The sequence below is a fragment of the Engystomops pustulosus genome, chromosome 4, assembly GCF_040894005.1.
Source record: "Engystomops pustulosus chromosome 4, aEngPut4.maternal, whole genome shotgun sequence".
Taxonomy (NCBI): domain Eukaryota; kingdom Metazoa; phylum Chordata; class Amphibia; order Anura; family Leptodactylidae; genus Engystomops; species Engystomops pustulosus.
The window spans coordinates 208207583-208223267 of record NC_092414.1 but is presented as its reverse complement, the minus strand read 5'-3'; the positions used below and the strand labels follow the sequence as shown (position 1 = coordinate 208223267).

The following is a 15685-nucleotide window of genomic DNA, read 5'->3' as shown; positions in this document are numbered from 1 at the left end:
CACTAGAGAGGCAGGAGACACTAGAGGGGCAGGAGACACTAGAGAGGCAGGAGACACTAGAGAGGCAGGAGGCACTAGAGAGGCAGGAGACACTAGAGGGGCAGGAGGCACTAGAGAGGCAGGAGACACTAGAGGGGCAGGAGACACTAGAGAGGCAGGAGGCACTAGAGAGGCAGGAGACACTAGAGGGGCAGGAGACACTAGAGAGGCAGGAGACACTAGAGGGGCAGGAGGCACTAGAGAGGCAGGAGACACTAGAGGGGCAGGAGACACTAGAGGGGCAGGAGGCACTAGAGGGGCAGGAGGCACTAGAGAGGCAGGAGACACTAGAGGGGCAGGAGACACTAGAGGGGCAGGAGACACTAGAGGGGCAGGAGGCACTAGAGGGGCAGGAGGCACTAGAGGGGCAGGAGACACTAGAGGGGCAGGAGACACTAGAGGGGCAGGAGACACTAGAGGGGCAGGAGGCACTAGAGGGGCAGGAGGCACTAGAGAGGCAGGAGACACTAGAGGGGCAGGAGACACTAGAGGGGCAGGAGACACTAGAGGGGCAGGAGGCACTAGAGGGGCAGGAGGCAGTAAGGGATGTTGCTTTTATAAGGGAGGAAAGAGACCAAAATCATTTCCTGATTAGGTGATGTATGAAACGAAAGACAGATCGAGAACTATTGACTATTCATGTCCATATATACAGGCAGCTCCATACAGTCACTGTGAGGAGTGGTGTAATATGAAGGTAATTGTATATATCTTTATACACGCTCTGCAGAGTCTCTTATCTCCTTCTTCTGCCGGGAGGACATTGAGTAATTCTGGAATAAACGCCTCCACTATAGACAACTAATACACAGATAACAAGAAGCGGGAAATCATCCGAGTCCATCCGGATATCACGGGAATGAAACGTCCTTGTGTCACTATAAAAGGACAAAACATCATCTATGTACTGGCAGAACGAGGAACAACAGAGATATACACACAGTGATGTCACAGTACAGGGATAATACACACAGTGATGTCACAGTACAGAGATAATACACACAGTGATGTCACAGTACAGGAATAATACACACAGTGATGTCACAGTACAGAGATAATACACACAGTGATGTCACAGTACAGAAATAATACACACAGTGATGTCACAGTACAGGGATAATACACACAGTGATGTCACAGTACAGGGATAATACACACAGTGATGTCACAGTACAGAGATAATACACACAGTGATGTCACAGTACAGGGATAATACACACAGTGATGTCACAGTACAGAGATAATACACACAGTGATGTCACAGTACAGGGATAATACACACAGTGATGTCACAGTACAGGGATAATACACACAGTGATGTCACAGTGCAGGGATAATACACACAGTGATGGCACAGTGCAGAGATAAAACACAGAGTGATGTCACAGTACAGAGATAATACACAGAGTGATGTCACAGTACAGGGATAATACACACAGTGATGTCACAGTACAGGGGTAATGCACACAGTGATGTCACAGTACAGGGATATTACACACAGTGATGTCACAGTACAGGGATAATACACACAGTGATGTCACAGTACAGGGATATTACACACAGTGATGTCACTGTAGAGAGATAATACACACAGTGATGTCACAGTACAGATATAATACACACAGTGATGTCACAGTGCAGGGATAATACACACAGTGATGTCACAGTACAGGGATAATACATAAATTGATGTCACAGTACAGGGATAATACACACAGTGATGTCACAGTACAGGGATAATACACACAGTGATGTCACAGTACAGAGATAATACACACAGTGATGTCACAGTACAGAGATAATACACACAGTGATGTCACAGTAGAGATAATACACAAAGTGATGTCACAGTACAGAAATAATACACACAGTGATGTCACAGTACAGGGATAATACACACAGTGATGTCACAGTACAGGGATAATACACACAGTGATGTCACAGTACAGGGATAATACACACAGTGATGTCACAGTACATAGATAATACACACAGTGATGTCACAGTACAGAAATAATACACACAGTGATGTCACAGTACAGGGATAATACACACAGTGATGTCACAGTACAGGGATAATACACACAGTGATGTCACAGTACAGGAATAATACACACAGTGATGTCACAGTACATAGATAATAAACACAGTGATGTCACAGTACAGAAATAATACACACAGTGATGTCACAGTACAGGGATAATACACACAGTGATGTCACAGTACAGGGATAATACACACAGTGATGTCACAGTACAGGAATAATACACACAGTGATGTCACAGTACAGAGATAATACACACAGTGATGTCGCAGTACAGGGATAATACACACAGTGATGTCACAGTACAGGGATAATACACACAGTGATGTCACAGTGCAGGGATAATACACACAGTGATGTCGCAGTACAGGGGTAATACACACAGTGATGTCACAGTACAGGGATATAACACACAGTGATGTCACAGTACAGGGATAATACACACAGTGATGTCACAGTACAGGGATAATACACACGGTGATGTCACAGTACAGGGATATTACACACAGTGATGTCACTGTACAGAGATAATACACACAGTGATGTCACAGTACAGGGATAATACACACAGTGATGTCACGGTGCAGGGATAAAACACACAGTGATGTCACAGTACAGGGACAATACACACAGTGATGTCATTGTACAGAGATAATACACACAGTGATGTCACAGTACAGGGATAATACATACATTGATGTCACAGTACAGGGACAGTACACACAGTGATGCCACAGTACCAGGATTGTACACACAGTGATGTTACAGTACAGGGACAGTACACACAGTGATGCCACAGTACCGGGATTGTACACACAGTGATGTCACAGTACAGGAATAAAACACACAATGATGTCACAGTACAGGGATAATACACACAGTGATGTCACAGTACAGGGATTGTACACACAGTGATGTCACAGTACAAGGATAAACACACAGTGATGTCACAGTACAGGGATAATACACACAGTGATGTCACAGTACAGGGATAATACACACAGTGATGTCACAGTACAGGGATAATACACACAGTGATGTCACAGTACAGGGACAATACACACAGTGATGTCACAGTACAGGGATAATACACACAGTGATGTCACAGTACAGGAATAATACACACAGTGATGTCACAGTACAGAGATAATACACACAGCGATGTCACAGTACAGGGATAATACACACAGTGATGTCACAGTACAGGGATAATACACACAGTGATGTCACAGTACAGAGATAATACACACAGTGGTGTCACAGTACAGAGATAATACACACAGTGATGTCACAGTACAAGGATAATACACACAGTGATGTCACAGTACAGGGATAATACACACGGTGATGTCACAGTACAGGGATATTACACACAGTGATGTCACTGTACAGGGATAATACACACAGTGATGTCACAGTACAGGGATAATACATACATTGATGTCACAGTACAGGGATAATACACACAGTGATGTCACAGTGCAGGGATAAAACACACAGTGATGTCACAGTACAGGAATAATACACACAGTGATGTCACAGTACATAGATAATAAACACAGTGATGTCACAGTACAGAAATAATACACACAGTGATGTCACAGTACAGGGATAATACACACAGTGATGTCACAGTACAGGGATAATACACACAGTGATGTCACAGTACAGGAATAATACACACAGTGATGTCACAGTACAGAGATAATACACACAGTGATGTCACAGTACAGAGATAATACACACAGTGATGTCACAGTACAGGGATAATACACACAGTGATGTCACAGTACAGGGATAATACACACAGTGATGTCACAGTGCAGGGATAATACACACAGTGATGTCGCAGTACAGGGATAATGCACACAGTGATGTGACAGTACAGGGATAATACACACAGTGATGTCACAGTACAGGGATAATACATACATTGATGTCACAGTACAGGGATAATACACACAGTGATGTCACGGTGCAGGGATAAAACACACAGTGATGTCACAGTACAGGGACAATACACACGGTGATGTCACAGTACAGGGATATTACACACAGTGATGTCACTGTACAGAGATAATACACACAGTGATGTCACAGTACAGGGATAATACACACAGTGATGTCACAGTACAGGGATAATACATACATTGATGTCACAGTACAGGGATAATACACACAGTGATGTCACGGTGCAGGGATAAAACACACAGTGATGTCACAGTACAGGGACAATACACACAGTGATGTCATTGTACAGAGATAATACACACAGTGATGTCACAGTACAGGGATAATACATACATTGATGTCACAGTACAGGGACAGTACACACAGTGATGCCACAGTACCAGGATTGTACACACAGTGATGTTACAGTACAGGGACAGTACACACAGTGATGCCACAGTACCGGGATTGTACACACAGTGATGTCACAGTACAGGAATAAAACACACAATGATGTCACAGTACAGGGATAATACACACAGTGATGTCACAGTACAGGGATTGTACACACAGTGATGTCACAGTACAAGGATAAACACACAGTGATGTCACAGTACAGGGATAATACAGACAGTGATGTCACAGTACAGGGATAATACACTCAGTGATGTCACAGTACAGGGATAATACACACAGTGATGTCACAGTACAGGGACAATACACACAGTGATGTCACAGTACAGGGATAATACACACAGTGATGTCACAGTACAGGAATAATACACACAGTGATGTCACAGTACAGAGATAATACACACAGCGATGTCACAGTACAGGGATAATACACACAGTGATGTCACAGTACAGGGATAATACACACAGTGATGTCACAGTACAGAGATAATACACACAGTGGTGTCACAGTACAGAGATAATACACACAGTGATGTCACAGTACAAGGATAATACACACAGTGATGTCACAGTACAGGGATAATACACACGGTGATGTCACAGTACAGGGATATTACACACAGTGATGTCACTGTACAGGGATAATACACACAGTGATGTCACAGTACAGGGATAATACATACATTGATGTCACAGTACAGGGATAATACACACAGTGATGTCACAGTGCAGGGATAAAACACACAGTGATGTCACAGTACAGGGATAATACACACAGTGATGTCACAGTACAGGGATAATACACACAGTGATGCCACAGTACAGAGATAATACACACAGTGATGTCACAGTACAGGGATAATACACACAGTGATGCCACAGTACAGGGACAGTACACACAGTGATGCCACAGTACCGGGATTGTACACACAGTAATGTTACAGTACAGGAATAAAACACACAATGATGTCACAGTACAGGGATAATACACACAGTGATGTCACAGTACAGGGATTGTACACACAGTGATGTCACAGTACAAGGATAAACAAACAGTGATGTCACAGTACAGGGATAATACACACAGTGATGTCACAGTACAGGGATAATACACACAGTGATGTCACAGTACAGGGACAATACACACAGTGATGTCACAGTACAGGGATAATACACACAGTGATGTTACAGTACAGGAATAATACACACAGCGATGTCACAGTACAGAGATAATACACACAGCGATGTCACAGTACAGGGATAATACACACAGTGATGTCACAGTACAGGGATAATACACACAGTGATGTCACAGTACAGAGATAATACACACAGTGGTGTCACAGTACAGAGATAATACACACAGTGATGTCACAGTACAAGGATAATACACACAGTGATGTCACAGTGCAGGGATAAAACACACAGTGATGCCACAGTACAGAGATAATACACACAGTGATGTCACAGTACAGGGATAATACACACAGTGATGCCACAGTACAGGGACAGTACACACAGTACAGAGATAATACACACAGTGATGTCACAGTACAGGGATAATACACACAGTGATGTCACAGTACAGAGATAATACACACAGTGATGTCACAGTACAGGGATAATACACACAGTGATGTCACAGTACAGGGATAATACACACAGTGATGTCACATTACAGGATAATACACACAGTGATGCCACAGTACAGGGACAGTACACACAGTACAGAGATAATACACACAGTGATGTCACAGTACAGGGATAATACACACAGTGATGTCACAGTACAGGGATAATACACACAGTGATATCACAGTACAGAGATAATACACACAGTGATGTCACAGTACAGGGATAATACACACAGTGATGTCACAGTACAGAGATAATACACGCAGTGATGTCACAGTACAGGGATAATACACACAGTGATGTCACATTACAGGATAATACACACAGTGATGTCACAGTACAGGGATAACACACACAGTGATGTCACAGTACAGGGATAATACACCCAGTGATGTCACAGTACAGGGATAACACACACAGTGATGTGACAGTACAGGGGTAATACACACAGTGATGTCACAGTACAGGGATATTACACACAGTGATGTCACAGTACAGAAATAATACACACAGTGATGTCACAGTACAGGGATAATACACACGGTGATGTCACAGTACAGGGATAATACACACAGTGATGTCACAGTACAGGAATAATACACACAGTGATGTCACAGTACATAGATAATATACACAGTGATGTCACAGTCCAGGGATAATACACACAGTGATGTCACAGTACAGGGATTATACACACAGTGATGTCACAGTACAGGAATAATACACACAGTGATGTCACAGTACAGGGATAATACATACATTGATGTCACAGTACAGGGATAATACACACAGTGATGCCACAGTACAGAGATAATACACACAGTGATGTCACAGTACAGGGGATAATACACACAGTGATGTCACAGTACAGGGATAATACACACAGTGATGTCACGGTGCAGGGATAATACACACAGTGATGTCACAGTACAGGGATAATACACACAGTGATGTCACAGTACAGGGATAATACACACAGTGATGTCACAGTACAGGGATAATACACACGGTGATGTTACAGTACAGGGATAATACACACAGTGATGTCACAGTACAGGAATAATACACACAGTGATGTCACAGTACAGGGATAATACATACATTGATGTCACAGTACAGGGATAATACACACAGTGATGTCACAGTACAGAGATAATACACACAGTGATGTCACGGTGCAGGGATAAAACACACAGTGATGTCACAGTACAGGGATAATACACACAGTGATGTCACAGTACATAGATAACACACACAGTGATGTCACAGTACAGGGATAATACACACAGTGATGTCACGGTACAGGGATATTACACACAGTGATGCCACAGTACAGAGATAATACACACAGTGGTGTCACAGTACAAGGATAATACACACAGTGATGTCACAGTACAGTGATAATACACACAGTGGTGTCACAGTACAGAGATAATACACACAGTGATGTCACAGTACAGGGATAATACACACAGTGATGTCACAGTACAGAGATAATACACACAGTGATGTCATAGTACAGGGATAATACACACAGTGATGTCACAGTACAGGGATAATACACACAGTGATGTCACAGTACAGAGATAATACACACAGTGATGTCATAGTACAGGGATAATACACACAGTGATGTCACAGTACAGGGATAATACACAGTGATGTCACAGCACAGGGATAATACACTCAGTGATGTCACAGTACAGGGATAATACACACAGTGATGTCACAGTACAGGGATAATACACACAGTGATGCCACAGTACAGGGATAATACACACAGTGATGTCACAGTACAGAGATAATAAACACAGTGATGTCACAGTACAGGGATAATACACACAGTGATGTCACAGTACAGGGATAATACACAGTGATGTCACAGCACAGGGATAATACACTCAGTGATGTCACAGTACAGGGATAATACACACAGTGATGTCACAGTACAGGGATAATACACACAGTGATGCCACAGTACAGGGATAATACACACAGTGATGTCACAGTACAGGGATAATACACACAGTGATGTCACAGTACAGGGATAATACACACAGTGATGTCACAGTACAGGGATAATACACACAGTGATGTCACAGTACAGGGATAATACACTCAGTGATGTCACAGTACAGGGATAATACACACAGTGATGTCACAGTACAGGATAATACACACAGTGATGTTACAGTACATGATAATACTCACAGTGATGTCACAGTACAGGGATAATACACACAGTGATGTCACAGTACAGGGATAATACACACAGTGATGTCACAGTACGGGGAGAATACACACAGTAATAGAAAGAAAACAGATATTTAGTTGGTATTTCTCAATCTCTTGGAGCTGCAGTGATGACCCGATCCGGGCTGATGCGGAGCTCAGTGTAACGGCCAGAATCAGAGTGTAATAGGATGTGAGTGAGAGGGCACATCCAAAACAATGACCGAGGGTCTAAGTCCCAGTCTCTTCCCCTATTAAACCTCTGGGGTAAACCCTGATGGATTGGAAAAGGCAAAGGGTTTTTTTTATTAAAAAAACAGAGGGAACAAAGGACAAAACTAACTACTTATATACTCGAGTATAAGCCGACCCGAGTATAAGCCGAGGCCCCTAATTTTACCACAAAATACTGGGAAAACATATTGACTCGAGTGTAAGCCGAGGGTGGGAAATGCATTGGTCACAGCCTCCCCAGTATATAGCCAGCCAGCCCCTGCCCCAGTGTATATAGCCAGCCAGACCCTGCCCCAGTGTATATAGCCTGCCAGACCCTGCCCCAGTGTATATAGCCTGCCAGACCCTGCCCCAGTGTATATAGCCTGCCAGACCCTGCCCCAGTGTATATAGCCTGCCAGCCCCTGCTCCAGTGTATATAGCCTGCCGGACCCTGCCCCAGTGTATATAGCCTGCCAGACCCTGCCCAAGTGTATATAGCCTGCCAGACCCTGCCCCAGTGTATATAGCCTGCCAGACCCTGCCCCAGTGTATATAGCCTGCCAGCCCCTGCTCCAGTGTATATAGCCTGCCGGACCCTGCCCCAGTGTATATAGCCTGCCAGTCCCTGCCCCAGTGTATATAGCCTGCCAGCCCCTGCTCCAGTGTATATAGCCTGCCGGACCCTGCCCCAGTGTATATAGCCTGCCAGACCCTGCCCCAGTGTATATAGCCTGCCAGCCCCTGCTCCAGTGTATATAGCCTGCCAGCCCCTGCTCCAGTGTATATAGCCTGCCAGCCCCTTCCCCAGTGTATATAGCCTGCCGCCACTGCCGGACAGATCGCACAGAAGATATACAGGGGTCGCCGGAAAGGTGAGTTTAGATATATTTATTTTTTTGACTCGAGTATAAGCCGAGTTTGGGTTTTTCAGCACATTTTTTGTGCTGAAAAACTAGGCTTATACTCGAGTATATAAGGTAATAACAATAACTAATTCCATATCTAAACAAAAAATGACTCCAACAAAACCCTGTCAATAATTAGCTTTGCCCTTGGATGTTTAGAAAAATGTCTCATCTGCCAAATAAACTTTGTGCAAAAACGGAATTTCTGTCCATGAGGCCACAGAAGGGGTAACACCTGAGTCCAGTAAAAAAAACTCCCTGCATAAATATTTACAGACGTCTTTCCCGTCATTATATATGTAAGTGAAGCTAAGGAATCCTAAAGATTTTTTCTTTTTTTCAGAAATGAATTATGGAGGTGATAATGTTGTAGAACTTTGTGTTATACTTGGAGAAAACTTCTTCTTTGTCAAACAGCAGAAAGAAGTTCACTAGTTTTCATGTAACTTTTTGGAAATCCCTACGTCAGATTTGTATAATTCTACTGTTTAATATAGGTGGGGGGGTTTTGTCGCTGTAATACTAAGCCGAAAAATGATAATGGAAGTCATCATCATGAACATCCGACATCGCTTGGACTTCTGCAACATTCTTCTCTGTGTTCTCCCAGCTAACTCTCTAATGCCCCTCCAATCCACCCTAAACTCTGCTGCCCGGGTAATCCATCTGTCTCCACCACATCTGCTCTGCCTCTCCTCTCTGCTGCCCGGATAATCCCTCTGTTTCCTGGCTTCTCCTCTGCCTCTCCTCTCTGCTGCGCGGCTCATCCATGTGTCTCCTGGCTTCTCCTCTGCCTCTCCTCTCTGCTGCCCGGCTCATCCAACTGTCTCCTGGCTTCTCCTCTGCCTCTCCTCTCTGCTGCCCGGATAATCCATCTGTCTCCTGGCTTCTCCTCTGCCTCTCCTCGCTGCTACCTGGCTCATCCATCTGTCTCCTGGCTTATCCTCTGCCTCTCCTCTCTGCTGCCCGGATAATCCCTCTGTCTCCTGGCTTCTCCTCTGCCTCTCCTCTCTGCTGCCCGGCTCATCCATCTGACTCCTGGCTTCTCCTCTGCCTCTCCTCTCTGCTGCCCGGCTCATCCATTTGACTCCTGGCTTCTCCTCTGCCTCTCCTCTCTGCTGCCCGGCTCATCCATCTGACTCCTGGCTTCTCCTCAGCCTCTCCTCTCTGCTGCCCGGCTCATCCATTTGACTCCTGGCTTCTCCTCTGCCTCTCCTCTCTGCTGCCCGGCTCATCCCTCTGTCTCCTGGCTTCTCCTCTGCCTCTCCTCTCTGCTGCCCGGCTCATCCATCTGTCTCCTCGCTTCTCCTCTGCCTCTCCTCTCTGCTGCCCGGCTCATCCCTCTGTCTCCTGGCTTCTCCTCTGCCTCTCCTCTCTGCTGCCCGGCTCATCCCTCTGTCTCCTGGCTTCTCCTCGGCCTCTCCTCTCTGCTGCCCGGCTCATCCCTCTGTCTCCTGGCTTCTCCTCTGCCTCTCCTCTCTGCTGCCCGGCTCATCCCTCTGTCTCCTGGCTTCTCCTCTACCTCTCCTCTCTGCTGCCCGGCTCATCCATCTGTCTCCTGGCTTCTCCTCTGCCTCTCCTCTCTGCTGCCCGGCTCATCCATCTGTCTCCTCGCTTCTCCTCTGCCTCTCCTCTCTCCTGCCTGGCTCATCCATCTGTCTCCTCGCTTCTCCTCTGCCTCTCCTCTCTGCTGCCCGGCTCATCCATCTGTCTCCTGGCTTCTCCGCTGCCTCTCCTCTCTGCTGCCCGGCTCATCCATCTGTCTCCTGGCTTCTCCTCTACCTCTCCTCTCTGCTGCCCGGCTCATCCATCTGTCTCCTGGCTTCTCCTCTGCCTCTCCTCTCTGCTGCCCGGCTCATCCATCTGTCTCCTGGCTTCTCCTCTGCCTCTCCTCTCTGCTGCCCGGCTCATCCATCTGTCTCCTGGCTTCTCCTCTGCCTCTCCTCTCTGCTGCCCGGCTCATCCATCTGTCTCCTGGCTTCTCCTCTACCTCTCCTCTCTGCTGCCCGGCTCATCCCTCTGTCTCCTGGCTTCTCCTCTACCTCTCCTCTCTGCTGCCCGGCTCATCCATCTGTCTCCTGGCTTCTCCTCTGCCTCTCCTCTCTGCTGCCCGGCTCATCCCTCTGTCTCCTGGCTTCTCCTCTACCTCTCCTCTCTGCTGCCCGGCTCATCCATCTGTCTCCTGGCTTCTCCTCTGCCTCTCCTCTCTGCTGCCCGGCTCATCCATCTGTCTCCTCGCTTCTCCTCTGCCTCTCCTCTCTCCTGCCTGGCTCATCCATCTGTCTCCTCGCTTCTCCTCTGCCTCTCCTCTCTGCTGCCCGGCTCATCCATCTGTCTCCTGGCTTCTCCTCTACCTCTCCTCTCTGCTGCCCGGCTCATCCCTCTGTCTCCTGGCTTCTCCTCTACCTCTCCTCTCTGCTGCCCGGCTCATCCCTCTGTCTCCTGGCTTCTCCTCTACCTCTCCTCTCTGCTGCCCGGCTCATCCATCTGTCTCCTGGCTTCTCCTCTGCCTCTCCTCTCTGCTGCCCGGCTCATCCATCTGTCTCCTGGCTTTTCCTCTCTCTGCTGCCCAGATAATCCATCTGTTCTCCTCTGTCTCTCCACTGGTTACACATTGTACAGAGAATTCAATTTAAAATACTAACCATCACCTACAAAGCCGTCCACAACCTTTCCCCTCTATATATCTCTGACCTCATCAACCAATACTGCACCACACATAATCTCTGTTCCTCACTGGACCTTTAGATTCACTCTATTACCATCTATTCTTCTCACAACCGCATCCAGGACTTCTCTTGTGCATCTCCCATTCTCTGGAACTATCTACCCAAATGTGTCAGACTGTCCCCCACCTTCCAAACCTTCAAACATAACCTGAAAACCCACCTTTTCAGGATCACCTACAACACGTTATACCCCCTCACCTTGTGTCTCCATTTTCCCTCCCATAGATTGTGAGCCCTCATGGGAAGGGTCCTCCTTCCACTTGTCTCCAGATCACTGTAGTTTTGTATTTTGTACTTGCATTGTTTTTGTGTTTATGTAATATATATGACCCCCCTACTGATGGTACAGCACCTGGGAATTAATGCTGCTCTATAAATAAATAATCATAATCATCACCCAGACTTCCTTTTCTTTCCTTTGCTTTATCCTACTGCACAATTACCTCTGAAAAAAGCCATTAGAAGATCTATACACTGAGCTGAGCTACAGTAAGAGCCACCACCAGGGTGTAGTTGAGGGTCTCCGGCACAATGGCATACACCAAGCTCATGAATGTACCTTAATGAATGTACCTCAATACTGTAATGAAGGGGCTAGATTCAGAGAAGACAAGCAGTGATCCCTAAATTCAAGCCCCCCCCCAAAAGGCCCTACCCGCCCTACTAGCTTGTTTTATTCACCCTAAACAATGGCTAGTAACTGGGCGACAGTCCACTCCTACACCAAATTGCAAACATGGAACAAGACAAACAACAAAAACAGAAAACAATGGTTGACGAGCCTGGTCACAACAGAGATAGCCAGGAAATACCAATATGCAAAACAGAAGAATAAGTCTGAATGGAAGCCAAGAGTGGAATACCAGAGGTTCATCAAACAGAGTATCTCTCACAAGGAATGGAGTGGGTCAAGATAGACTTCAATGAGCACCAAGAAAATTTCTATGAAGTCAGAGAACCTCTGCCCTAGATGTTTGGGGTAGAGCTCTGTCTGTCACAGCAGGTTAACTAATTCTGTACCAGAGCAGAGCAGTAGAGGAGATGGGTAAGGTGCAATTAACTCTCTCCAAACATCAAAGACAGCCAAACCCATGTTCACACAGAGCAGTAAAATGACATAGATAAATTCAGCATCTCCTCAGCCGCATCCCACGGACAGAGGACCATGTCACCACGGATATTGCAAATACCCAGAATAATCAAACCCCCATTTATTCTTCACAACATAAAGTCAGTCCTCCGTACTCATAGCTGCGTTCTCATATAGTTACTGCATGCTCATTGGTTAAAGGGAACCTGACAGGAGCCCAACTTCCACATAAGAGAAGTTATTCCATGGCTCCAACATAAGTCTTCACTCACTGCCATTGAGATTACTCTGCTCTTTTGTCTCTGATTATAGGTTCATTGTGCTCAGGTTTCTTTAATCCTCACAGATCAACCTGTGCTATGAATGACACAATCTCAACATTTGGCAATATCTGCAGCTCTTACTGGAAATTACACAGCCTGCATATCTCGCCAGCTACTCCCTGTTACTGAGGGACTGTTTACTCAGTTTTGTAAGGGATATAAAGCCCCACTGCCCAGGAGAAGCTACACTCTATCCTGGACACAGCATGGGGTGCAGACTTCTGTGTGTCACCCTGCTCGCCCTACTGGCTGGGTGCTATGGACAACCGTGAGTACAGTTCTTTGCCTTATCCTTTAGATAACACAAATCTAGGTTTGTGCTTGAATTTTCTAAACTTTTGCCAGCTCTTAAGTCTGGGGAATCAGTACGACGATGGCAGGTCCAACGGAAGAGTTTTCCGCTGTGGTCACTTGTCACGAGATTCTTAAGAGTCCAGAACGATGTAGTGGTAGCGGGAGCTTTTCTGTATTATGTAGAGTCTTAAATGTCTTGGGGATGTCCCAAGTTTGTTAAAACTTGGGATATATTACATTTCTTACAGAAATTAATGTTTTGAATCCCAGATTGAAGGGTTAATAGAGAAATGTTTATAGGATATGTGGAAAGGATTTCTGCAATGTATTCAGATCATCGTGCCATGTTAATGTCACTGCCAGGTGTTGGATTTCTGCTAATGGACCTGTTAACGTGAAATGGATATACCCAACATCTCTGGATGTTAAATACGTGTTTATGGAAATCCTACATGATGTTGGTGTTCATGCCGAACATTTTGGTTTCAATTCCCCGATCCCGGATCAGCCAGAAGTTCAGGTTCAGTGTTCAGGCTCACCCTGACTGGTAACACCCTCGATTGCTGCTGGCTTCGATCGTGGGTATAAGGCCTTTAAATGCTGCCTGGGAAGCCCCCAGACTCAATACTGATTAGATCTCCTCATTCCTACTCAGAAACAAAGTGGTTGGAGGGTTAAGAGTTTCTTTCTGTTTATATATATGGGATTTTTTTTTTTTTTTTCTATTTTCTATCGGCCTATTTTTAGTTAAGCTGATAAATTTTTCCTAACGCCAATTCTTATAGTAGAAGTAAAACTATTGTCCATGTCCAGTTTATTACAGGGGACTGGACCATAAGGGCCACAAGTAAAATCACTTCATAAGCCTAAAAAATAGCAACACATTGGGGCTCACTTACTTACGTGGCCGCTGGAGTTCATCGAAATTGCATTGTCCAACGATAATGCCCTGTGTCGCAATATCCTGCACGTGTTGCTTCCCCGCTCAGGTCCGACAAAGTTCACCATCTTTTTAGTGGTGCATCTAAGTGCTTGTGCTTGTGACGCAATTTGAAGGTTAAATCAGTCGGATCATCCCACGGCACGCCCCTCAAATTTTGTCGCATGAAAACCAGCACAGCTGTGCCAAAATCCGATCACATGCGAAACAATCCCAGCGTAGGCACATGTTAAATGCCTGTCAAAGATGCACAAATCTCGAAAACAGTGGAAAGTCCGACCAAAGTGCACTCATGACCCTTAGTAAGTAATCCCCATTATTACAATTATAAATCCTACTCATCAGTTCAACATGCAGAACACTTTCAGATCGGAGGATTTTGGGCAATTGTAGAGATTGTCCCTCAAACACAGTCTGTAATCTTACTGATATTACTTGTAAAGGTTGGCAGCGAGTGCTGGGCTTGTGGTACTTTACAATTGTTCTGTACTATGGATATAATATTGTAAAAAATCATCTTCACCACAATGGAATAAACTCACATCACGTTTTCTGCTAAACGGTAAATACTTTATCCATACCCATGATCTCCTTCCATTCCTATAACATTTTCAACCATTGACTTCCATGTGGAGGATATCTTATAATAAATACAGTATACCCGGTCCAGAGGAGATCCCGAAAGTGCATTGTCCGATGATAATGCCCTGTGCCGCGATTCAAGAAGATCGTGCAGACGATTTACTGCATGTGTCGCTTCCCCGCTCAAGTCAGCCGAAGTTCCCCATCTTCCTCCCGGTGTATGTAATGCATGTCTTTTGACACAATTTTTAACTTAAAACCTTCGGTTTGTCCGAATCCGTCGGATCGCTCC

At 45.4% G+C, this 15685-nt stretch overlaps 1 protein-coding gene across 1 annotated transcript in view; it reads left to right on the top strand.

Annotated features, from left to right (window-relative positions):
• Positions 1–13686: 13686 nt before the first annotated feature.
• LOC140128221 (A.superbus venom factor 1-like) overlaps positions 13687–15685 on the top strand; it is a 44028-nt gene continuing 42029 nt past the window's right edge. Inside the window, exon 1 of the mRNA XM_072149760.1 lies at positions 13687–13845. Within this exon, the coding sequence (XP_072005861.1) occupies positions 13784–13845 (62 nt within the window). The 5' untranslated portion in view covers positions 13687–13783. The remainder of the gene's footprint in view (positions 13846–15685) is intronic.